At 38.6% G+C, this 26,218-nt stretch overlaps 1 protein-coding gene across 11 annotated transcripts in view; it reads left to right on the top strand.

Annotated features, from left to right (window-relative positions):
- Nucleotides 1–26,218, top strand: part of ARHGAP12 (Rho GTPase activating protein 12) — a 75,286-nt gene that overhangs the window by 9,077 nt on the left and 39,991 nt on the right. For 10 of the 11 annotated variants that reach the window (XM_066199973.1, XM_066199966.1, XM_066199949.1 and 7 more), the window contains one exon: nucleotides 22,874–23,137. The exons of the other annotated variant lie outside the window; for it this stretch is intronic. In XM_066199973.1, the coding sequence (XP_066056070.1) occupies nucleotides 22,874–23,137 (264 nt within the window). The remainder of the gene's footprint in view (nucleotides 1–22,873; nucleotides 23,138–26,218) is intronic. 11 annotated transcript variants of the gene reach the window in all.

Here is a 26,218-nt window from a genome sequence, read left to right as displayed (position 1 = left end):
AGCCTCCAAAGTAGTGCATAAAGGAAGGATTTTTTAGCAAATGAAATATGTGAAGGACAGAGAGTTGGCAGTGTCAGCAGAAGTATTTACTAATGAAGATGTAAGCAAAGGGTCTGGTCAAGAGAAACATCAAGACTGGATAATGAACATTCTTGACATTTTATGCAAAGAAATTACAGCTGTTGGTTGCCACTCTGGTGGATAAGGCATTGTAAGAACCATATGTTGGTTGATGGACTTGAACTGTAGGAAAGCTGGAGATAATTAGAAGAAGTAGGGCTTGAGAGGAAACAAGCTTCCATTTAACCAGATTTAAAATCTCTGGTGTTGACTAACTGCAGGTCGAATTGGAACTGAATGAAATGGTTTGAGTGAATGCACAGCTGGGTGTAAGAATCACTGAGGCAATGGTGGCACTCAAAGCTGTGAGAATCAATGAAGTTCAATAAAATTTTGGGAAAATGGTGTAATTTCTTCTTCCCGATCCCAAGGAAGGAGCAAAAATACTCCTCAGGGAGGCCAAGGATGTGGGGAAGAAGGAAAGTTCTGAAAGAGTGATTATTTAGCAGATATGGACTTTCCCATCTGAAAGAAGCAGATAGGATGTCTGAGCAGTTTGCAGTAGATGCAGAGACCTGAGTAATTGTTCTGAAGTAAAGAAAAAAAAATGACTTACATGTTCAGGCATGCCTAAACAGGCAGGAAAAGCTGAAGCAAAAGAAGACGACATTCAAAGTGGTCTTTAGAAAGCACCCTGGGCAATGCTTGCTTTCCTACCAAGTTTTGAGAGAGAAGGTGTGCAGACAGGGAGACAGTTGGGCAAGTTCAGAGATCATGTCAAGAATGTTTAGGTGTTATCTTTGAGGATGATACTTTGGAACAAAGTCATTACAGACAGAAATTAAAATCTGCTTTTTGGCAATGCTAATGCATGACCTATGGGAAATAACTTTGTTTCTGATTCATGTTACCTCCTCTTTTGTCATAGGAGGCATAGAATGTAGTTAGGAGTAAATACATGGCACTGTCTTAATGTTACTTTTTATGCTTATTAAAAGTTACTTTTAGCAGCAGGTTGGTTTTAATCATTATAAATATAGACAGTGACCTATTTGCAAAGATTGTTCTGTCTTTCATCCTCTTTAGTAATTGACTATTGCATAAACTGTGAAGCACTAAAGGGGATTACCACTAGGATGGCTGTTTTGCTTTGATTAATTCTGAGAAGTAAAGATCTTAAAGAGCTCTTTCTGTCTTGCCTTTGCAATTTCTCTGGGATTCAGTAACTTTTTAGGCAGGGAAACAAAATATTTTGTGTTTCTGTGGATGTCAGAGTGTATCTTCTGGAGATCTTGGCATTCTTTGTCACTTAGTTGAAAGACTGGTGGCAGATCATTAGTGTTAGACTGCCTTGCTGGTCAAACGTTAAACCTCTGAAATAAATGGCTATCACTGTTTTGTGGGACACAGAATCAGTTTGCTTCTACAATAAGAAATTTCATGCTGTTTTTTTAATTTCATTTACTTGTCCAAGAGATGAATAATTTGATAGTATGAAGGGAGTATGCAAGATTTTTTTTCTTAATAAAGCTGAACATGTTTGCAGATTCATGGTGATACGTATAATGTAATAGTTTGAAATTATATTTTAAGTACCATCCTTTAATCTCTTAACTTAAAACCAGCATTTGTTACTCTAATGATGTTAAATGCTGAAATATGCACATTATAATGAGGTGAAGAATAACTTCCAATGACAGGGAACTAGAAGCATTGTAATTTAAGTAGTTTTATAAAAAACATTAATTTAATACATTTTTTCTGAAATTAAATATCTGCTGCTAGAACTTTGTAAACAGCTTGAAATGTTTGCTAAATTACATTAAGAACTCAAAGATTCTGGACAGATCATGTTAGGGAATTTCCTGGCTGGTTTTGTTTATGTGGTGTTGTGTATCTGTATTTTTTTTTCCTACGCTGTGTGGACAGGTCTGGTTAGTTTCACTTCACAGTGGTGCTGTTTGTGATTAGCTTGGTCTCTGTAGTTGTAATATGTAAGGTTGCAGATAGTTCTCTCTCGGTCCAGATGAGTAATTCTGGATTTAGGTGCCCTAAAATGAGCAGCCCGTGTGTGCCACTAGTGCTGCCTACAGCCCATACCCGACATGCTCCTTTGAACATCTCTGCTGCAAATCAGCTTGATCTTCCTTAAAAAAATAAACAGCAAGCACGGGTGTTATCTGTGTGAGGCAGTTGTCAGAAAATCATAACGTGTGAGACAGGTTGGTTTTAGTTGACTGGCTTGTTCTAATACTGGTGTTGAAATGCTCAGCTGAGTAAGCTGCAGATCTACTTGGTTCATGCAGTTTTATGTTGTGCTTTCAGGAGTGAAACAAACATCTAGTGCACTGATAAAATTCTGCAAGTGCCAGCACTGTCTTTTGACTCTTGAACCCCTATTTACCCTAATTTCATGCAGAAAATGATGAAATGGAACTTTGAAGGCACTGATTCTGATGAATAAACCTATGCCCTTTATCCTGGTAGAATTATGTTCTAGCTCAAATGAAGCTCAAGCTGCACTGCTGAAGGAATAAGTCATGATATGGAATTGATTTTTCTGGTTTTATCTAGAAAATCGCAATTTCTAGTGTGCAGCGTGTGAGTTTTGGTGCATGCTGTCCCACCTGCCTTTTCTTTTGGATTTGTACCAAGTGCCAGTCTCAGCAGGGTGATGACAGAATCTTTAGGGATGGTGGAGTAAATGCTTAAACAGGAAAACAGCCCAAGGGAAAGGAATGGGTGTTCTGTCTCACTGCTGCCTAAGTTGAAAGCAGCTGGAGATACTGGTGACTTGCTTTTTCTCATTCACAGTGCTTCTGTCATTCGAAGTAGGGAACCACCAGACACAGAAAAGACTGTCATAGGTAAAACTCTGCTTGCAACTGTTTTGAGAATATTTGATCATATCTTGTTCTCTCCCATAACTCTGGGTACAAACAATTGCTTTTGCTATGTCTTTACCTGGTTACAATCTAGGCAGTTGTTTAATATTGCAGTGCTTGCCTATGGAACAAAGGTGCTGTTATTCTGTAGAATCCTAAAGAAAGTATCATTTGTTTCACAGCAGTGTGACAAAACATCAGGGAACGTATGACTCTGTAGAATAAAATGCAAAACGCTTTTTTCCTTTTTTTAGGCAGTTCTCTGGAATAGTAGACATTTGTGCTTAAAAAAAAGAAAGCAAAATCTGTCTGTATCTAGTACCCAAACAGCTGATATGTCTCTGACGTGCTGTGCCAGGTATGTTTGATTTAAAAATGATAGAGACAAATGGGTTTTGCCTTTATGTGAAGTTTGTTCTAAAGCTAAGGACAATGCTTCTGGACAAAACGGTCTTTCAGGATAGTGAAAACTGAGGATTTTCAAATGACTTCCGTGATCGTGAGTAACTGGACCAACATACTGTTAGAATACTTGTATCAATTTTGAATTTAGCCTATCTTAAAAGGACTTCTGACCTAGTTGTTGGGAAAGACAGATTTTTAGTAGATTATAGTTCTGTTCTGGTAGATATGAAAGGTGGTGTGGTAGGTGAGTGCAGAGAGGCATTCAAACAAGCACAGACAGTGTCAGTAGTAGGAAATGGTACAAAACAAAAATGCAGAATGCAGATTTCATGGTGTTTCTGTATTCTAAATAACATGCAGTTGCAGCCTCTCTCATCTTGAAATGGAGACAATAGTGCTGAAAACAGTGTAGAAGAGGTGAAAAACCCAAGCAGAAACATGGAACAGTTCTGTGAGGGCTTTGCAAAAATCTCACACGAGAGCGGGTGCACATTTAGTGTTGCATGTGGAGGACTCCTGACTTCTAGGCTCTTTGTTGCTGAAATGTCTGAGGGATTGTTGAGAAGTAAAAAGCAACCTTTATTTTGGTATATTTCCTCCCATCTTTTAATAGTTTGTCCTGTCTTTGAAAACTCTTTTGACAGAGATTTGGAGCTTGTGTACAATGATGCTGTGAAGACTGGCATAGGTGTTTGGAGTCTGTATTTTAATTCATTCTAGTTTTCCATCTGATAAGTTTTGTAAATGAAAGCTAGAAGTTGAGGAGCTGTCTGAATGAATTTAGGTTATTGCTTATGCTGAGTTTTGATGCCAAATTATCTGGCTTCACTGTCTGCTTATAATCAAAATCATGATTAGAAACTGGGACTTCTATTTTAAATCTGAAATTACGTATTACATTTTGAATTTAAATAACACAGTTTTAATTATTCCCTTTTAAAATGGTTTACCTGAGGCTTCTGGATGATCTTCAGATCATCTGGTTAAATTAAGTAACTTCCCTGTATTTTGTTTAAATGCAGTGCTGGAGAGCAGAGTTTTATGTCTGCTTTCTGCTGGTGTGTAGTGTACACAGTTGCCATCTTTTGCTTTTGTAGATTGTTGTTCAGCTGAATCATTTTGCTTCTCTATCACCACCTGGCTCTACAAATATTTATTTCCAGTGGTGCAGGGAGGTGGTGGTGCTGGCCTAGGCAGTGTTGTGATGAGTGTGTCAATAGCCTGTAAGTAACTCCTTTATGGCAGCCTGAATAGTCACAGTCTGCTGCAAAGTCAGCAGATCTGAAGGACTGAGGACACACTTGCCTTTTTACTGTCACTGATGTGATGGGATTCAGGCAACAAGTGTGCTTATGCAATACTGTAATAAAATGTCTGATAAAAACAAAAATACAGTTAAACTTTCTGGATTCAACTGGTTGTTCAAGGTGTCTAGAAATATTGCACGCACATTTATTTTCTAGAGAGCTTGAAAGATCACCAGGATATTGTTTGGAAATGATTCATGGTACAACCAAAGCGTTAGTGTTGCACATAACTATTAAGGCTTCTAAGTATTTAGAAGAAGCTTTATCCTGCAGTAAAGTGTTTTAACAGTAAATGAGGTTCTTGAGTGACTTTGATTTGACTGCTTTTCCTGTTGAAATTGAATGAAGGTGCTTCCTCCTCCCCCCAGCCCCCACCACGGAAGATTTATCAACATGCTTGGCACTGGATCCAGTTGGAAAAGCTGATAGATGTCTGTCATGCATAACTCTCCTCTGCTTTAGGCACAGGGGACTATGTATGTGTGTGGGTATATATGTATATACATACGTTCTCTGTATATATGAGCTATAACAAGGGCAGCTGTTCTGTTTCTTGATAGCACTTTGATCTTGATTTCCACCTCATATAGCATGACAACTAACTTTAAGCTTCCTCATAACTTCATGAGATGTACTCATCAGTACTGTCTTTTTTTCTGTCAGCCAGATAAGTCCATTTGTCCTGGCTGTGACTTTATGGTGTTCATCCCTGCCAGGTGCTGCACTCCAACTTGTAATGGCGTTTTCATGCTTCCCTGAGGCTCTGTGCTTTTCCTGCTGTAGTATGTGTTACCCCATGGTGCTGTGCCCACGAGCTATGCCAGAGGACTGCAATGCTTCCTCCCAGGAGGGCTTTCCACAGCCAGGCTCTGTGGCTGCCTTGCCTTAGGCAGGGAGCAGGAGCTTGGGAAGAGGCAGCGTGGCCCTGCCAGGGCTCCGGGGGTCTCGGTGGTCACACAGCGCTGTCCCTCTGACCCTCTGCCCATCTCCCCTGCACCCCCTGAGCTCATCTGCTCGCCTGTGCCCCCGGCAGTCCCTTCAGTCGCCCACTGCAGCCTCCTCAGTAAAACCTACAGCCTCCAGCCGCCCTGGCTTTCGTTCTTCTTGCCTTCGCCAGCCTGAAGGGTCGTGCTGATGTGGCTGCCTGAGGAGACGCACCGCGCGAGGGAAGATAAACCTGAGATGACTTTTCCTTTTTATTCTTCCGTGCTTCAGTCTCAAGGAGTGACCTGTCTCGGTGTTTCACAAGGTTGTGGGTTGTGATCCACCAAGGTGTAAATTTTACTTTTAAATTTTGTTTACTTTTCAGTTAATAATATATGTAAAAACTGTATTGCATCCATTTTTGCTTTTTGCTAGTTCGTAAATTTCTACTGTAACTATCAGTTGGACAAAACTTGGATATGTCCTTGGGCTTGTGTTTTTTTTTCTTTTATGGAAAAACAGAAAAATCCAAATCCCAAGTCCCGTGCTAAAAACCTTGCTCTAAACTCTCTTACTCTTCGTTTCTGGTTTTGTGAATCTTTAAAGCCTCAGCAGACTGAGTCCAAACTTAAGGTGTGATGATTTCCTGTGCGCCATTTGTGGGGCCTGTAAACCAGCTCTTTCCAGCTGCTGCAGGTCTTTGGTGTGCTCTTCATTAAAACAATTGTAGTGAACATTGTGCTGAGATGGTACTACACTGACAAATTCTTTCTTTGCAAACAGTTTTCTGGGGAAAGTAGCTTGTAGGGCTGTATTTAAATTCTGTGCCCATAGATGGTCTCAGGAATTCTGTGTGCTTATCCTGCTCTCATCATTACTGTCTGTCCATAAACTGCTGCTTTGCTTCTCAAAGTATTATGTTCAATGGTGATTTGAGCCCTGAGCCAGCCTTCTGTGTTGTCCTTGGTATGATTGGATCTGCTTGAGTGCAGCCTCAGAATTATAAAGTAAATAAAATTCCACAAACGCTGAGTCTTTTTATATCTTCTTAACTGCCATCTGAAACAAAAATCGCTGGTTTAATATTCATTGAAGTAAAGTGGTAGTTGCAGATTTACTTTAGCATTTTCATGTTGAAACATGAAATTCAGTGACAAAGGTATACTTCTTTTTCTAGATACTGATTTGCAGAAATAGCTGTTACTGAAAATGGAAGATTCTTGCTGGTGTAAGGAAAATAAAGGGGAAGAAAAACTGCAGAAATGCATGGCTGAGTGTTTCATGCATTCTGTCCTTACACTGGGTGCCAACAAACTGTCTGCAAATAAAGAGAAACAGACTAAGAAATAGAGTCAAAGAACAAATGCGTCTATTTTCAGTAGTGGTAGAGAGAAAAAAAGATGCAACCTGGTTGAGATTCCCATGAGAATTTTATTGCTTTGCTTCATTCTGCTGTAAGCAGTACATACAGTCTATTGCTGAGTATTTCTGGGATTTTGAGAAAAGTCTGTACAATTGTGTACTTGGCTTTAGTATTTTAAAAAGCCCTTGGGAGTGATCTTAAAAAATCTCTAACTTCTTTAAGCGAGGCACAGTGGGTTGGATATATATCTAAAAATGTTCCTCCTGCTATTCAGTATAGTTTTGGAAAACAGAATCCCAGTGTTAAAACTGGAGTGATCATAACCTGTTCTAGCTCAGTTAAAAGTTGAAAATTAAAAATATCTTAGAAGCACCGTGGCATAATTATGTACAGGCTTCTTTTTGTGTGGTCTTAAAGAGCTGCTGAGGAAAATATTCCTGCTCTGCTCAATATTTGAAACACCTCATATAAATATGCTAACTGATAACACTTACTTTGCTCATCCTATTACATCTTTCAAGGAAAAATTTTAGACTGAAGTCTTGACCTAATGTTCTCTCTATGTCTTCTCTGGCATGAGACTTGGCTTTCTACTTTATCCTTCATTACCAGAAAGAAATGTTATACATGATGTAATAGGAGAAAGAATGTTATACGTGATGTTCTTTGTCCTAAGTCATTAAAATACATGAGATTGAGGGGGTTCAAGCAGCCCTAACAAAACTTCAGTTTTGCTTGTGTGCTGTAGCACGTACATTGTCTTGAGAATGGAGGCAGTGTCCTGGGAATTTAGAAGGCCTTGTGACATTTTGTCTTAATTCTTTATATCTCTCTCCCCTCCAGAATAAGTGACAGATGCCAATATATGTGGGATTTTTATCTTTTTAGTTAGAAACTTCAACATGCAAACCAAACAGCTGAGTACTTATGTATACTGGTGGTGACAATATATAAACAGCCTGTTAAGAGCCTAACTTACAATGGGAATTCAGTTTTAAAATATTTCTCTAGTGGAGCTGTGAACTTCATTTCCATAAGTGCCAAAAGCAGAGAAATTTTTCCTGGTCAGAGCAGTTTCAAAAACTAAACACATGCAAAGTACTGGAAAAAAATAGATTAATTTTAATGTTAAGTATTTTTCCCATCCTTAAGGTTTGTTTGCTTCAGGCAGGCCATTGAATGTCCCATTCCAGTACACTGGGAGACAGGGAGGATTCCAAAGAAATGCAGTGTCCTAAAATACCGAAGACTCCTTTTGGAAATGGAATTGTAATCTCTTCTCTAAGTCCTTGTGCAGTGACTTTGTCTTGCACCTTGTAAAAAAGTCTTGCTGTCTGTCGTAGAACCCACTAATTATATTCAGTGTTATACAGTAAACATGTGAAAGGATACTGGATCTGAATACAGATTTAATAAAGGATAATCTAATACAGGGACTAGTGGGTTTTAAAGACAGGAAAGTCTAATGTGTTGACTATTGTTTGAAATCTGCCAGGTGAAAATGAATTTTGATTTTTAAAATAATAAAATTCTAGATTATCTATTTTAATAATAAGATAAATGAGTAAGTGGAAGCATGATGTCTTCATCTTTTAAATGGTTCAATTAAAATTACTTGTTAACTGAAATTGCTTAAATATCCTAAAAATTTAGAATAATGTGGGGAAAATTGCTTTTGTATAATCTCTAAGCTACAGTCTTTATTGAAGGAAGTTTTACGTGGAGAAAAAAGCCTATGAAAAGCCATTAAAACCGTATAAAACAGCTGCTTCGTCTGAATCTTCTTCATGTTGAAAGATGTTCTCATGTTAATGCAGTATGCTAAGAATATCAGTGAAAGCATGATTTACGACAAGTGACTTTAAAAAAAATTGATCCTTGTAACTTCTTGCAGCTACTAGGTGCATTTTGTGATGGTGTGCCAGCCAGTATGGCCCAAAGCTCTGTACTGCCGTGGCAAAAGGGGGCATAAAACTTCAGTTTCTGCTCAAAATAGATGAATCTATATGCTGAAATGGAAAGCATGTGTTCTTAGCAGAGTTTAGCAGTTTAGCATCTCCCTACATTCCTCTGAGGGGATTTATGGCTGCAAGGCTCATCTTGAAGCCTGAGGCTTCACTGGAGGTTTTGTTTTGATTGCTATACTGCTGCTGTGCCAGATTGTTTGCTGGTCCTCTAATCCCCCATTTCAGTGGCAATCTAAAATGCACAGCTCCAACGCTTCCACTAAGTGTTATTTAGGAGATACAGCTAATCACCCTCCATACTCAATTGCTGCTCTTGTGAAGACAAAAGCGTTTGGAGTAATGTAAGCCTAAAGCCTATTCAGGCACTTAAATTTTCCCAGTAAGCTTTATATCTTTTATACAGCTGTTGTACTAGATGTGGCTGAACAGCAAAATCTGAACAGTCATCAATCAGAATAAGCTGTGACACTGCCAGCAGTGTTGCAGAAGGCTCTCTGGGCAGTGGACTGATCAGCTTTCAGCACTGTTACTCTACAGACCCTCCTGGGACCTGGAACCCAGAGCTCCTACAATGCCTGCAGTTGCATAATTCACCTTTTAATATGAGCTCAATGGAAATCTCGCTGGAAAACAACATAGAAATCAATGGGAAAGTATTAGTGTATCCAGTAGTTCTAAATACATTAATTATTAATTAATTTTTCTCTTGGAGACTCCCAGGAAGTTCAGCTTCCATTGCATCTGTGTCTTCTGCAGATAAACACCAGCTTTCCATCAGCTTTCAAAAGCAGCTTCATTTGCTGAGCATTACTAAATACTCTTGGCATTACTGTATACTCAAGCATACATACATGTACTTTAAAGCATTTTTTCCCCCCCGACAACTCGGCAGATAATGCTGCCATACTTTATTATACTTGTAGTTTCAATGGGAATGTTCTCTAAAGGCTGGTGGCTCCAGCTGATCCGCTGAGTGCTGAGCATGGAATTATAATTCAGCAGCACGGGGGAGGGCTGTGCTCGCTGTGGCGGGCGCAGGGCACCGCTTACTGCCTGTTGCTTAATCAGCATGAAACTATTAGCAAATTCTTGCCATCTCAGCCATAATGTACTGCTAATAGGTTTGCTTTATTGCATAGGACAGTCAAAAAAGCCTGGAATGTTTTAGTAATTTTGAGTTAGCATAACGTTCCTCTTAATGAAGTTTGACAGCGTTTTCAGAACTCCCTCACACTGTGTAACAAGAGTACCATTACACATTCCTGTGTACTACGTGCTGGTAATTTATTTGTGTCTTTTCTAATGCAACTCTTCTTACATGAAAGCTTTAACATTAGAATTTAAAATTATGTTATTTTACAAAATAGATTCCTGGCAACAAAAGCATCTGTATATTATTAGTCCATTTAAACATGCTCTCTAAATTTAGTCACGATTTTGCAGTTGTCAGAAGACTTTGTAAATCCTACTTCAGTGAAAAAAAATCACAGAAATTATTTTGGGTTTAAAAAATTAGTTTACTCTCTAGTATTTTGGAACATGCTTTGCAATCTGGAGCACGCAGTGCATGGGGGAGTGCATGTGCAAGTGTCGCCTCTTTCACCTGGATCATCAGGAGGAAGTTTCAGAGAGGGTTAGTGCCAGGTATCTGAATCTGACTGTTACTTTTTTCCTCCCTGCCTTTTGTTTAGGGGCAGTATTTTTTTTTTTTTTTTTAGGTTTAATAAGTCCTTCATTTTACTGATAGATTGGAATGAATCTCTGATATCTAGGGCTTGGGATAATTTTCAGTTCATCTTGTCAGCCATGAAAAATAGTGTTGCACGGCAGAAGGAATTCAGTTATGTCAGTTTATTTGACTTTCAGTAAGTTGTGAATTTGTCTTACAATCATGGGAGAAGTGAGAAGGGTCACTGTGTTTTCCCACACCCCAGTGTGGTACCACACAGTCAGCTCAGGCAGTCTGCGTGATGGGCAGGGATGTGACAAAGAACTCTGCTTCCTATTTTTATTGGGGGGTCTGGTTCACTTACAGCTGCTCTCAGTCATTTCTCTTACTTCTGAGAGTCTTATCTCATTCCCTGAGTCCAGAATTCAAAAAAGGTTTTTATGGTCTTAATCCAGCAGTGCTGCTCATGGTCATAATGGCTCTACTTGGAATGCAGTGCCATCCCTGGGATGACCAGATGCAATCTTTATGATCAGTGCGTCTTTAGCAGACCCTCTCTGGGTTGGTATAACTGTGACAGCAGGCTTTGGGAGATGGAGTATTCTTCAAATATCAGAATACTTGACCCCCTTCCCATACACACCTCCTCCTCCTTTCTGGCAGGCCGTACCTCTTTGTTTCAGCTCTTCATAAGAGGTCTTTCATCCTCAAACTTTCTTTGAGAAGGACCTGCAAACAAGGGGGATCAAACATTTAATTACAGTAGGTGTTCATACTTGTCTGAGTGAGTGGAATCCACACAGAAAACTAGAGTAAGACTTTGTGTGTGTGCTGTTACTTACACAGTTGGCATCTACAGCAAACACAGCATTTTATGTTGAATAGATAGTACCCAGCCTTTTAATTGCTCAGCAGTCCATGTAGAACATAAGGGACCATTGGAACATGTTCTGACACCTGTTTTGCAACACATACCAGTGGACATCATGCAATAATTTTCTCTGTGAAACATATAACTGGGTTATGTTTAAGGGTGATTGTTGGAAGAGGAGAGATACTCAGATTTACTTTTGGCTTTGGAGGGTGGATATCTGTGCTGAGCTTCTGGGGAAATTGTTGATGTGCCCATTTGTTATTATTCTTTGAATATTGTGGCATACATTCTTTCTCTCCTTTTTTAAGGTAAGTTTCTAGACTGTGTGACACACTGCCTTAGTCCCTTCACCAATTGTTTTATGTAGCATAGAATAGACAAGCTGTAGGCACTATGCATTGATTCTGTTCTGTGGTTCTATCTTGGTTTTTGTAGCATACAATCAACAGATTTTTTTATCCTCATGGCCTTGTAGAAGTTGTATTTGTACTGTGAAAATTACAGTTAACTGCTTCTGAATAGATAAATGCTGGATTTTAGATTGCACTGCATTTACTCAGAAGCATAAAGAAGTTAAGCAAAAGCCCCAAAACCCAGTTCATTAAGTTTACAGGACCTCTGTTTTGTATTACAAAATGCAGCTTGTTTCATCATTTACTTATTTGTAACTTCTCAGGGAAGAAAATGACTTTAGGTTTCCTGTCAGTGCTGCAGCTGTGAAAGCGAACTGGGGGAAATGGCCACAAGTCCCAGTAAAACTGCTCTTAATTAAACATGCGTGGTTTTCCAGCTCATAATATTTTGGGGTTGTTTTTGCAGATTGTACCTGGGAATTGACTTAATGGCTGCAGTTCTGAAGATGGTGAAATTGATAATTCACAGTCAGGGGAGAAGTGCAGTTGAAGCACAAGTATTCCCACTTGTTGGCACATTTCAGGATGTTGCCTTGGGTGACTTAAATTCTGTGCTGGAAAGCTTTTCAGTGTAGAGGTGATTTTACTGCCTTTTTGATCACCTCTGGACATGGAAGTAGGTTTGTCCATTGTTGAACTTGCTTGTTCTGAAAAAAATATGTATTAACACCACAAAGTACAGCACTGTGTGTGTTTTCTTGTCTGGTTTGTTTTGCATCTTACTAATTTTTTGAGGTTAACCTCCTCAATGAACTGAAAATGGGGGTATGTCCTTATTTTATTTCTGAAATCTGAAAAGCTGGATTATCCATAACTCACCCCTCAGATTTGTGGGAATGCCTGAAATTGGAAGGATGACTGGACCCAATGGAAGCCTCTTGTTTTATCCTTGCCAGTTTTGCTACAGGTTGAAGAAAACTGTCCTTATTTTTTTTTTATTTTTGGGGGGGGGGTGGGGAAATGCACAGGGGGAGGGGAGAGAAAAATTTCCTCTTTCCTTATTGGTATGCTTTTATAACACTTCTGGGTTTTAACTTCCTTTGAGTATTGAGATACCTTGGTGGTTTGCAGAGGAGAGGAGAATACATCTTTCCTTGCTTAAATTGATTTAAGATATTCCCAACATTCCTGTTCTAGGTTTTTCTACTAAAAATTAATATTAGTAATATTTTTTAGTTTTTCAAGATGTTGTGAGGAAAATGTCTTATTTTATACTCCATATGTAAAGTACTGCACACGTTAGATGTAATGTTAAAACAGTTTTTCTCAAAATGCTGACAAAAAGCATGTTCTTCAGAATTCAGTTTTTTCATTCCAAGTGTGGGACTTAAGCTAGTAAACAAAGTACCTTTCTCTTTTCACTCCTATCTTTTATCCTACTGCTGTGTTCTGTACTCTGAGGTGAGAGGAAGAGCTGTCCTTAGTCACGTTAAAAATATTTGTTATTCTTTGCCTAAGCTACTTGGGGTACTTACTTCCTTGTTTGATGGCATGAGGTCTCTTCTCTTGCAGTTTTTTAATGCTCTGATCACCATGGTGCTGCGTTGCTCTTCCTTATAGGCTGCTGATTTTTCTTAAGAAAAAACAAGGACTTAAACCCAGCATTTCAGTTGTCCATACTTGTACAATAAATCAGCTTCTTACTATATACTTTTAATAGCTTCCTTATTTGTTTCAAACTTCAGACCTGAATGTGATGCTTTTCAGGATGAGGGTTACAGATTTATAATGTAGCCTTGCTTACAAAGCCTTGTGAGAGGAAGGAAAATAGAGAACAGCCCCATTGTGGTTCTTTTGCACTGCATAGGGGCAGAAGCAAGAATACCGAAAGTGCTGTTGAAGGTTGTGGACTAAACTGCACTTAAGCTGTCAAAGAAAGTTCCCTATTTTCCTGATCAGGCTGTTGCAAAATGTAATTCCTTGTTTGCTCCATACGTAAGTAACTTTTTTCCCTCCTTCAATCTAGCCATTTTTTTAACCTGTCCCTGGAAGAAATAGACAGTTCTTTACTTATTATTGTTTCTATAACTGATTCTGTTTTAGATGCTTGAAGATTATTCCTTCTCTCAGCTACCTTCGGAATTTAATTAGGCGGCTAAACCTCCTTAAGAACTAACAGAGAGGTTCTGAAAGAGAAGGTCCTGCTCTCCTGTCACCTTAGACATTTCAGAGGTGTCTCTGGCTGACCTTGCAGTGACCTGCAAACACCGAAGGAGTCTAAATATGGGAGGGCTTTTTGTTTGTTTGTGGGGTTTTTGTTTGTTTTGCTTTTGAAGTCACAACAGAGTTAATTTATTGCCGTTCTGGTTTGGTTTAGTCCATCCCTTTGCTGCAGGGCCACATCAGCATCAGGGTGCAGATGGCAAGGGAGATGCGGTTGTTCCTTTTGGTCGCTGGTGGCCAGTAGACCAGCATAGCTAGGTCTTAAAAATGTATCATTAATCTTTGATTTTCTGAAACAAATAAATTTGTGGTTTTTCTTGTTTTCTAAGCTTTGAGTTGTTGCCTGCATCCGTTGAACTATGTGCTTTATTGATTTGGTTACATGAACTGAATTAGAAAAAGCATTTGCTGAATTTCTGTGTAAGCAGAAGTGTCAGTGTGGCTTCTGCCTTTCTGCACGAAGGAAATTCTTTTCTTGTGTGCATGAGTAGTTAGGGTAACTAACTCATTTAAAGTTACTTTGTCAAGTTACTGTTCTCTTGGCTTCCCTTTCTCCTAACATTAGCAAACCAGTTTTTTGAAAAGGAAAAAATGAAAAAAAGTGATTTTGGTTTTTTTGTAGTAGACATTCTGATGTGTTAGAAAGGATAGCTCTTTAAAAAATTGCCTGAAGGTAGAAACATGGACTTTGTGTGTACAGACTTAAGAACATTCTGAGATTATTTCCCAAATCCGAGTTTGTTTTATATTAGAGTATGAATACATTACTTGATGAACAGATTTTACCATAATTTTTCAAGACTTTGGGTGTACAATTTGCGTTTTGGTTTGCAAAGGTATAGAGTTAGCACGACAGTATCTAAAATGGGTTCTTCAAATCATATATTTTGAAATTGTTTAGCCAGTTATGATCCCTCGAACATGCTTTTTCAGGTGTTCCTGTTTATACATTGAGCATTTTTGAAATTTGTTTTTCAAGATTTTAATACAATGTTTATGGAAGTCCATGTGAATACTTACAGCTATGTCAGCTGAAGTTTATTCCCAAATGAGCAATTTAATCAAGGAAATTGCCCTCTGGAGCTTTGGGGCACATGAGAGGTGTAGTAGCTCCTGAATGGTAATTGCAGGTAATAAACTCAGGGAATGCTTGGAGAGGCAGATGTGGAGGGTAACAAGGCTAAAAGTGACTGGAGCCTACCAGTTACACAGCAGAATGTATTACTGATTAATTAGAATGTATTACTGTTAATATATTAGTAAGGCAAACCAACAGATGCCGTTCTAGTAGCTGATTTGATACTTTGCTGCTACACCAGTTAACTCTGTTCTTCGCTGGGGTTTGCCACCTTAATCCCATAAGATATTTCCTATTTCCACTAAGTGTGCTCAGACATCAACTTTACTTGTACTGTTTGAATACTGGTGATGTTCTGCAGCTGCATATGTTATTACAAACTTCTAAGTGTTGTAGTTCATAAGATCAAGAAGATGTTTTGAAATTATTCTAACACCTAACAAAGAAATAATACCATAACAAAGGCTTGCTGGATTTGCTGCCAGGAACAGGAACAGCGTTTGATGAAGCAGAGTTTCACACAAGTGAAATCTGCTTTTGCAAGCAGAGTAAAAGGACAGCAGCTGTAAACTGAGTGGGAGTTCTGCATTTTCTTGTCAAGTGTTTGGAATGAAATACCCTTTCTAACAGAACACATATTTGATGACTGATCTGTTTTAGAACTGCTTCTTGGAAATTGTTATTTTCTCTATTTTTTTTAAGAATTCCCCAACTATATATTGTGAAAGTGAACCATTATAAAACACATACAGAATTTAAAAAGTTCTTAATTTTTCTGGGTTTTTCCTTGTCGTTCTAATAGGAGAATATTACAGTTTTTGCACTACTGAATGATGGGGGTTTGGTAACTTGTGTGATAGTATTTAGACTTCATTCTGTTTATTCAAGTGGTTCTCAATCTATCTTTTAGGGTTTTGAGCTTGCTCAGTACTACAGCTCCGGTAACTTGGGAATTTTATCAGCGGTGGTATTTACTTTCCCATCTGCACTTTTCATGGGTGCCTGGCTTTACACTGCTTTGTGTAAGCACTGGACCCTCAAAAGTACTCTTGAAGGCTATGGGATCTGTACTTTTGAAAATGTAAAGTGTAGAAAAAATTGCTACTCAGTTTGAAGTGACTGTAATGGAAACTTTTCCATGACCTTTAGGCTATTGTGAGTTCAAATAATACCATTCTATACTATTCCCACAATAATGGTTCATAGGAGCTTATTTCTTAGACCTGCTGTGTTTCTGTAATGGATACAACATAGAAGTGTTCCATGAAGATCTTAATAATCTGCCTTTAAGAATACTTTCACCTCTCTGAGGCAAATGAGATGTACAGCTATACATTAAAGCAGCTAAAACAGTAAATGCTTTTATAATTGAGGAGTCTCCACTACTTCTGAAACTTCAAGAGATTATTCTGCTGTAACAGTTCTAAAACAACTGAATGGCTGCTTGTGCACTTGTGATACTTGCCATCTGAAAAGCACTACCTATTGGCCTATTACAGGATAATTTTCCACTGGAGAAAGCAAGCTAGGCTTTTTTTGTGTTTTCTTGGTGTACTATTTTAGTTTTTATAGAATACATCCTTGAAAGACATCTCAAATTATTCCCAACAGCTTTATTAATCACAAATCTGCATTCAGACCATGTACTGGGGGCTTCACAGAGCTCAAGAATTGACGGCAATTGAGCTAAAATGCAGAAACAACTTGAAATTGACCTCCCTGAAAGTGGAGGAAAAATGAAGTGTAAATCTCCTTCTGTATGGCATATCCAGGTTGTTCAAGATGTGGACTAAATTTCTGAATTAGGTTACAGGTAACATTATTGTGTGTGTGTGGTGACTACCAGCATTTGATCTGGTGAACAGGGGGAAAAAAGAGTGAAGGAGATTTACTGTCTGACTTTCGAACGTTGTCAAATTTGGCCTCTCTTTCCTAACTGGGGTAAGCTTACTGTTTAAGCATGTATGATGTAAAGTGTTTCATATGGTATTGAAATTTTCTGCTATAGGAAAAGCAGCATTGTGTATATCCTTGGACAAAAGCTTTTTTATGGAAGGGAGAAGCTAGATTGTGCAAGTGGCAAAGTACAAGCGTGGTAAACACTGTCATCTTTGTGCATGTTTGACAAAGGGTCCCATTGTAAATTCTTATTTCCGTTTTTTAAAATATTTGACATCACTGTTGCAGTCCTTCAGTATACTTTCTTTTAGTGCTATAAACTTCCTACGTTCATATGTAATAGTTTGCTCATGCAGTGAGCAACTGCAGGAATGTGAATGGGAAATTTGCAGGGTACGAAGGGAAAAAAATGGTTTTCCATCAGTTTTCTTTGATCAGTCACTTATGATGGATGATCTGGGAGTGGTCTCTGGCACTCCAAGACGCAGCCAAGTGCTCCCTCCTGTCTCAGGCTGTGTCCTGCTGCTGCAGCCAGTTTCCATTCCTGTTCCTGAGTGCTCGTGAATGTGGCAGAAGCAGCCACCTTTGGCTTTCTGTGCTGCAGAATTTTGCAATACAATTAAATAAATCATTATCTTGACAAAGGGAAGGGAATGTATTTAGTTGGAGGAGCTTTTTGCTTTGCACCTAGATATTGGTAGATTACAGTAGCATTAGACGGAGATTTATATTTTCATCAACTGTAGGAAATTTTTTTGTGTGTTATAAGAGAGCTAAAACAGAAGGGAACTTGTCTGAAAGTTATAATCAGCTGTAAACAGGCTTATACTCTTTACTCTCATTGTTTTATTAGTTCCTTAGACTTACAGTATGAATTATCTAGCCTATATTGGAGAAGGTTAGAGCATAAAAAATTGTTTCAGTTCCCATTTAAATTTGGCTTGTTTAATTAGCTTTCTGTTCACCTCTGAGATAGTAGAGGACTCACTAAGAAATCTCCCCCGTTACAATTTTTGGGTATAAATTGTAAATATGCCTGTGTCTGTTAGCAAGAAAACAGAGTGCAGAACGTGTCTGTAAAAATATAAACCAAAAGCAGAAAGAGGAAGGAAAAGATGAGCTAATTATTCCAGTTGAAGCTGTCACTTTATGAAAACGAAACTGTGGAGTTTTTGAGATTTCTTTTGTATCATTCCTGTTGAATAAAGCTGGTATTGAAGTCCCAGGCCTTCCTAAAAGGACAGTGGGAATTCCTTGGCAAGAAGCTCAGTTGTTGAGGGAACTGGGATGCTTCATTCCCAGTCTCAGGATGCTGTGGGATTTGCCTGTTCTCCTTTCTTCAGCTTGCTGCTGCAGACACAGTATTCCCTTGCTTTTCTTCAATATAATGCTCTCCTCTTTTGCATGAGTGTGGACAATCTGTTGTTTGTAACTTCCTAAGGAGTATTGAGATTTGCCTTTCCTTTTTTAAGGTTCTTCATTTTTAGCAGCTACTTACAGCAATCTGAATGCTGCTACCGAAAAGAAAGCTTTTAGTTCAGGTTCATAACATTAAGAGAAGCTGCAAACAGAGGCACCACAGTGAAAGCAATTTGGTGCGTGGTAGGTCATGTCTTGCAGGCTAGCATTGCAGTCATTCTTTAAGCAATCGTTATGTTCTAGAAGTTTTTGTCTTGAATTTAAGTTCTATAAGAGGAAAAAGGTTATTACCAGTTACAAGCAAACTTTGTTTTCTGGCTTTTTGTTGCTGGTGTACTATGCTACTTCACCAAGGTACTTTTCATTACCAAAATGTGTACATTTGCTTTCCATTGCACTGAGTTCAGGTTTCCAGAGGCCTGATAGCATATCTGTGGCCTTTGTTAAAAATGTTGACTGTTCATTCATGAATGATTAACAGGTTGTTTTTTTTAAAGGCCCGTATCTGCTTCCTACTGTGCCAGTATAAAAACTGTGTTCTGAAAATGCTGTGTGTGCAGTCTCTGTTTGAAGAGTGTTGTGTGTTAATCCTGGAAACTTGGTCCTGCCTGCATGAAACTCTCTTATCAATTAGCAAGGATCTAGTGCAAGCAGACTTTTCTGAGAGACCGAGGTTAAATGTGGCAGATTCCTACAGCATTATACAGAGCATTACTGACATCTGGGAGAGGTCCTTATGTTCTTGAAGTTGCCAGAGTGCCTGATGGGCTGTACAATTTTCATTCATGTTGTAGTGTCATGGAAGTATTTCTGCTTTCTAATTTTCCTACATCACTTTTCCAGCAAGAGTCCTTCACTCTTAGCAGGAGAAAGCAACATGAAAAAGTCTGAAATCCATATCGAATAGCAAATGAATGTTGAAATGTTTGCAGTATAAGGCATTTAGTATGTGCATGCATGGGCATGTTGAAGGATGTGTTCTTGCAGTTCTGATAGTGAGAAAACAAGGAGTCTCTTTGGGAAGATTTAATTCCATGTTTATGAGCATTCGGAGTTTGATAGTGCAAAAAAAAAAAAGCCCTCAGGGAGGGAAGTTCTCACTGAAAGTCCTGTTTAGTGTTTAGCATATATTTAAATCTCCCTTAATTGTATGTGTCTGGTTTTGGGCATACACCCATGGAAGTGATCAGGAACTGTTTTGGTCTAGGTAATGCTTTGTCTATTTATATTAAGATGTTGTCAGTAAGTAATGATTTTGATAAATGAAAGTTAAATTAATCTGCTTTTTGGCCTGAAACGCTTCAAGTTTTTTGCAGAACTCCATTGTGAACTCACAAAATGGTCATCTGAAAGTAAAGGGGGAGGTGGTGCAGTGCCCAGGAGCTCTGCAGGGACATCCACTGTGACCTGCCTGTGTGGGATTCCCCTTCCCAGCCAGAGGGGTGGGGTCGAGGGGGGATTGACCTTCCTGCCAACACTGGCATACAACATACACTAAGAGTAATTTCAGGAAACTCTGAACTTTCTGAAAGCTATTTTTTTTTAATCAATACATAGGATATTCTTGACAAAATTTTCCTTGGTAAGGTTGAGTGCTGTTGGACTGAGCAAAACCCTAGACACAACAACATACCTCGTCGCATGGCTCGGGGAGTGAGGAAGTTTCCTTGTGTGCTACAAGGTTATTAAAAATAGTTCCTGATAAGAAAGTCATATCCCTCAAAGACCAACTTAAGAGCTAAGCTGTGTGTTATAGTCAGATTGGTGGCTTTGCATTTTCTTAATGCTTCACTGAAAGCAGTAATTTCTGGATGTATTTCCAAAATCTTGCAGTTCTCCCTGAAAAATCTGTCAGAAGAGGAAACAACAGGGAATGAAAGTAGCTGGAGGGCTGGCTTGGCAAGACAGCTAGTTATCTTGTTTGTTGCTCAGGAGAAAAGTTCTGTCTTCTCCTTGAAAGCCAGAAATTGGTGTATTGAGTTTGGAAGCACAAAACATTCAAAAGAAAATCCCTCATTTACACTTTCATATCATGTTACTGTTTTCAATATTACTTGTATGCTGCCTGAGTTAGGTGGCAGTACTTTGGCTGTGAGCTCCCAGTGTTGACTGAGCACATCCATGTCCTACAGTTTCATCTGGAGTTGTGCTGGTTATAATGCTGAAATTGTTGAAGACCTCAGTGTGAAGCCTCTGAGCCGTATTCCTATTTGTTGCTTGAGAAAATATTCCAAAGCAAAAATATACCAAGAATTCCGTGTTGCAGACTTTCTATTTGGAAAACACTTTGTATTAATACAGAGTATTGTTCTTCTAATGATGGCATTTAACTGTCTTAATTAAAACAAAAAAGTAGCTGTTAAATGCAGGCCAGATAGCAAAGCTGCCTTATTGCTTTGTGTGGAAGAGGAATTTCAGGAGGAGGTGAGGGTTGTGCGAGCCACCAGCCCCCTCAGTGGCAGCAGACAGGGCTCTTGGTGATGCCTCTTTTGCCACTTCCTTAAGAGAGAGAAAAAAGCTGGGGGTTTGTGTGTTCTGTGGTGTCATTTCAATGACAAACCTTGCGGTTTAATGGCAGAGTGGTTTATGTGGGAGGTGCAGCTCTGCAGGCTCTTAGGACACAAGGCAGAGACGGTGCAATTGAAAGAGGAGGCATCAAGATTACTGCCCCAATATTCCAGGCAGGGTATTGGTTCATCCCTGAAGACAGTAGGGTGGTCTTCATTCACAGTAGTGTTGTTTATGCTCTTAGGGCTCTCAAGATCAACTCTACCAAAGGCAGCTGTTCTACCCTCCTCACCAAAAAAAGGGGGGGGGGGGGGGGAAAGGGGCAGCATGTGTGACTTGGATAGTAGAAAAATACCCTTTAACTGTTCATCAAGTTTTGTAACAGTTTTTCCCTTTGAATCAGGTATAGGAGGATATTGATTTGTTTTGGCTTTCAGATTTTGCCAAGTGCTTCATTTTTTGTTGTTGTTTGTTTTCAGCACTTGTTGTTTGCCTGAGTTGTACTGTACTTGCTATATCTGGTAAGCTGTGTTGTCTCTTTTAAAGGCACGCAAAACAAGTCCATGCCCGTTATAATCTCATTAAGTTCCTCTCTAGCTGTTTCCCCCTTTGGTTGTGGATATTGCCCATATTTGGTTCTGCCTATGGTGCAATCAGTTTATGTCTGATTGTGTGGTATGATACGCTGTCTTGCCTGAGCAAACCCTGATAATTTATGATTAGATGTGGCCTAGATTAGCATCTTATGATTTTAATGTTTAAAAGTACATTATAAAAGATCTTTTATGCAATGCAGAAGCAACAGGAGGCACAAGGACTTGCCTACAGCAAAGCTGCTCAATTAAAACCAAGGGGATGTATAAATTGTATGGTTTTTCTTTTAGAGTACCTAAATATTGTGCCCCAAAATGCAGAAACGGCAGTGCATTACCAGGAAGCTCTTTAATTTGGTTTAATAACTAGCCGCTTTCACAATTTCATAATCACAGTTCTCAGGAAAACACATGCTCTTACACTCTGCATGGCGTGTTTGTATTAGACTTCAATAATTGAACATCTGAAGCTTTATTTTTCTCCTAAACACTCTAGAGGCTCACTGGGAAGTACTTGTGGTTTCAGTAAGTTCTGTGGTCTTCTAACCATAATTCCTGCTGTCTGTCACATTACCAAACTATTTATAATAAGCAATTGTCATTAGTGTTTTGTTTTCTTGTAGGTATTTGTTGTTCAACTTTCGTGCATGTATGTGAACAAAATCAGGTGGATAAAAATATCCACTTAATTTCTGCAAGAAGAGAGGGGTAATTGAAATACTTGGTGTTGTTGCCTAAAATATTTTCAGTTAAGCATGTTTGAAAAGACTTACAGGTGAACTGTCCAGGTCTTTTCAGAATTTCATAGTCACAACATTGTGCTCATCTTTGCACCTTAGCTGCCTGTTTAGACCTTGCTGTGAATGCAAAAGTGCTGCTTTACATTCACCACCACTGTATGAACAGTGAGGTGGAAAGGTTGGGGAACAGTCTTAGCCTAACAAGTGGCATCTCAGAAATGTTACATATTGTCTTGAACAAGATCACATTACTTTCAGTTTCTGAGCAATACCTGAACTGTAAAACTGAAGTTTTTCAGCAAAGCATGGCAAGCGTATAATTTTTTGATGATGATTCCAGTATATTTCAAATCCACTGTAAGACATAATTATCAGCTGTCATCTGGAGAAATGCTGAAAAATTGGTTCAGTATTAAGTAAATATAGGTTGTGATATCTACCTTAGAATTAAGAATCTTGTGTTCTTACACCTCAGCATTTTATGGCTGTCCTTTTGTACTTAACAAAAAAGGAGTTTGTTGGTTTGTTTTACTATTGTATTCTCATTTGTAAGGGAGCATTCGAAAATTCATTTGCTCGTTAACAGTGCATTTCTTCTCTCAATAGCCAACTACTCCACCAAGCCAAGGGAGGCCTGATTCACCAGTTTATGCTAATTTGCAAGAACTGAAAATATCTCAGTCTGCACTTCCACCACTACCTACAAGTGCTCCAGTCCAAATAAATGGGGAATGGGAAACCCATAAAGATACGACAGGACGCTGTTATTACTACAACAGAGGATCACAGGAACGAACCTGGAAACCTCCGCGGTGGGCCCGAGATGCAAGCATTAATAAAGGGGATTCCCAGAGCCATGCAGATCATGAGGTAGTTCCTTCTGAGATCAAAAGCAAAGAGATTGTAATTCACTTGAATGGTCTTTTGCTGTGGAATTTGGTATCTCTTCGTTTCAAGATGTCAAGGAGTGTCTTCCTTTGTCTTTGGTTATGTGTCCTGCTATGAAGTAGCCAACAGTTTCACTCTTGAGTTGCTTCTGTGTACAGGAATGTGTACATGAACTATGTGGAAGAGTAGCAACTTGTTAAAATGCCTGTAAAAACAGCCCCATAGCAGATACTGCTACTTTTGACTAGATTACATTCAGGTCATAAACATATTCTTTAGGTATATCAATGGATTTTTTCATTATGTAAAAGTTTTGCTTTTGTAAAGCCTTTTGGTAAAGTTTTGCTGCTGACCTTGCTTGAGACATCTGAAGCTTAACGTGAAGTTATTTATGTTAAAAGATGATTTGGACTAATATTTGAGGTGCCAATTTATTCTGTGCAGCCAGTTGCTAGGGAAAGTCTGATTTTGGGGTGTGTTTATCTGAACTGCAGTGGTTCAGACAAAGCAAAGAAATAGTTGGGAGATGGATATTACCATTTAGATATGCTTTAAGTATCTTGTGTCCAAACACTACTGAGGTTAACCAGTTTCCTGATGGAACGAAAAAGCAAATATTTATCAAGAAGTCTTCTAAATATTTCACTTCTATATACCCTTTTTAAATAGATAGATAGATAGATAGATAGATAGATAGATAGATAGATAGATAGATAGTTAGTTTTGGTGGATTTTCTCCTGCACCAACTATATGTAGTGTCTCTATATATCCTCTATATATATCTCTAAGCTATTAAACCAGAGTTTAGATTTAAAACTGCATTGTGAACTGCTCAAAATTTTTTATTGCTGGAAGCCTGTCACAGAAATCTTACTCTGGAAAGGTAGTAACAGGAACAGGAGAGAAAGGGAAATGGAACCCTTCCATTTCTTACCTTCACAGCAGCCATGACATCCACAAGCATTTAAATAGCCAAATTTTCTTGCCTCAGGTGAATGGCAGCAACAGGCAAACAGATGGAATGTTTATGCCTGTCCCTTTGGCATGTCTGTTGATGGTCTCTTATTTTATCACTGACTGTCCTTTTGCTGGATAAGACTGGTTTTAGTCTGGATAAGCCGATTGTTTTTTTGAGTAGTGATTCTCCTTGTCTTAGTAATGGTTTTATCATTGCTGTAGTTCTTCCTTCTTTTCATGGAAGGACTTGCAAGAATTCTTTCTCCTTCCCTCCCCATCTGCAAGCAGTCCCTCTGACTCTTACTCATACGTCTGTACCATCACTTCACCACATGGTTGCATCTTTGGAATGCTTGATTTTTTTTTTTTTTTTATTGCCGGTAACTTCTTTCATCTCAGTTCTTCCATTTATTTGTGATGCTTCAGGTATCACAAGTTGGCCATCAGACAGTTATGTCTATCAAGTTTTCAGTCTTTGTGAGACCAGTGGACGATACATGTTTTGATTTTTAACTAGACACTAAGTCTGTATTTCCAGTAGCATAAGCTCCTTAGCGAATTTGTGTCTTGACTGGGTTATCAAAATATGAGTCTAGGGAGAGATACACGTTGCATGGTCATGTCAATCCACTTACCAGTAGTCATGTGTTGAAATTGCCTTTCCACTCACCCCTCTTTACTTTCTTTCCTTTTCTGTTCTGCATTTGGGAACATGCTTCACACTCCACTGTTCATGCTCCTTTTTTGGAACCTCTGGGTACTTAATCCAGTATAAAGTAAAGATTGAGATCCAAGCCTAACCTGCAGTAAAATGTAGGGCATCTCAAATTTTGTCTCATTAGGAAAAGTTAGAGCTAACATATCTTAATAATTATTATGCTAGTCTGTGTTATGCTCTTTTAATATTAAAAGAGTACATGCAGAAGGATTAAATGCTAGCTTCTACTGATTTGTCCTCAGAGGAGCTTGTGTTGCATTGAGTAGCGAAATGGAAGCTGATGTAAAAATGAGAACTGAGAGATCACATATTCTAACATATGAGTAATATATGAAACATGACATAGTTTATAGTTGGTCTTTGAACTTTGTGATTAGGGAATCGAATTTTATTGGATAATTAAAAAGGGGCAGAGTTGTACCTTATTTGCCAAAATAGCTGGTCACAGACACGGCACAAAGAAAACAGTTGTAGGTCAGGACAGCTAAATGAATGTTACTATATAACATGGATGGGATGAGGGAAGCAGTGAAGTCCTATGGACAGGGACTTTAAGAAAGTGTATTAGAGTTTGGAATTACAGATAGAATGCATTAGAGGCAGTGACTTGTTAATGTATCTGAGGAAGGAGTGCTTAACAGTAACTAGGAAAAATTAGTCAAGTGAAATGATTTAAGTTGACCTGTAAAAGGAATGAGATGTCACAATGTCAGAGAAGACAAACTCTTAATACCTAGGTAGGAGGTCATAATGTGAAGCAGACATCCACAAATTACCCAACAGGTGTAGAAAAATAACAGGTTTTAATTGAATTTCAAAACTAGATTTAAATAGTGTTCAGAATGTGATTTCATTCCATGTTTTTTGTTTCGGTATAAACAATATAAATATCAACTGTATTCATAAATCCAATATAAACGGTAATAAAGGGATGGTAGCTTCCTTAATTAGTATTCTTCCTGATTATTTTCACTTTCACAGGTAGTAGTAATGTTAAAAGCTAGAAAGGTTAAGTGTTAGAAGGGAGACAGCTGTTCCTATTAAATGCATGGTGATGAACTGGTCTCTGCCCCCAGGAACTTTGTATGTAAATAGAAAAAAACCCCAAGAATTACAATAGAAGCAATGATGTGGGGGACCTTTTCTGTAATTCTCTTTAATGTCACAGCAAAATTCTTATAAGGTGTAAGGTTAGGCAGCTGTCTGTTTAAGATGGCTTTATTTAAGTGTGGGATAGTGTAACTGGGGATGAGACTTGAGATAAAACACGGACAATATGAAAAAAACATATAGGCAGTTAAAGCTGAAAAAGTATTGAAAGTGAAATTGAAAGCTGTGGAACGCAATTTGGCCAGTGTTCTCTAAACTCTATTGAATGCAGCTTTAG

Source organism: Chamaea fasciata, unplaced genomic scaffold (assembly GCF_029207755.1).
Source record: "Chamaea fasciata isolate MVZ Bird 193981 ecotype frontalis unplaced genomic scaffold, bChaFas1.0.hap1 SCAF_1, whole genome shotgun sequence".
NCBI classification, from domain to species: domain Eukaryota; kingdom Metazoa; phylum Chordata; class Aves; order Passeriformes; family Sylviidae; genus Chamaea; species Chamaea fasciata.
The sequence above is the reverse complement of the archived record's forward strand: the minus strand, read 5'-3'. Positions and strand labels throughout refer to the sequence as shown.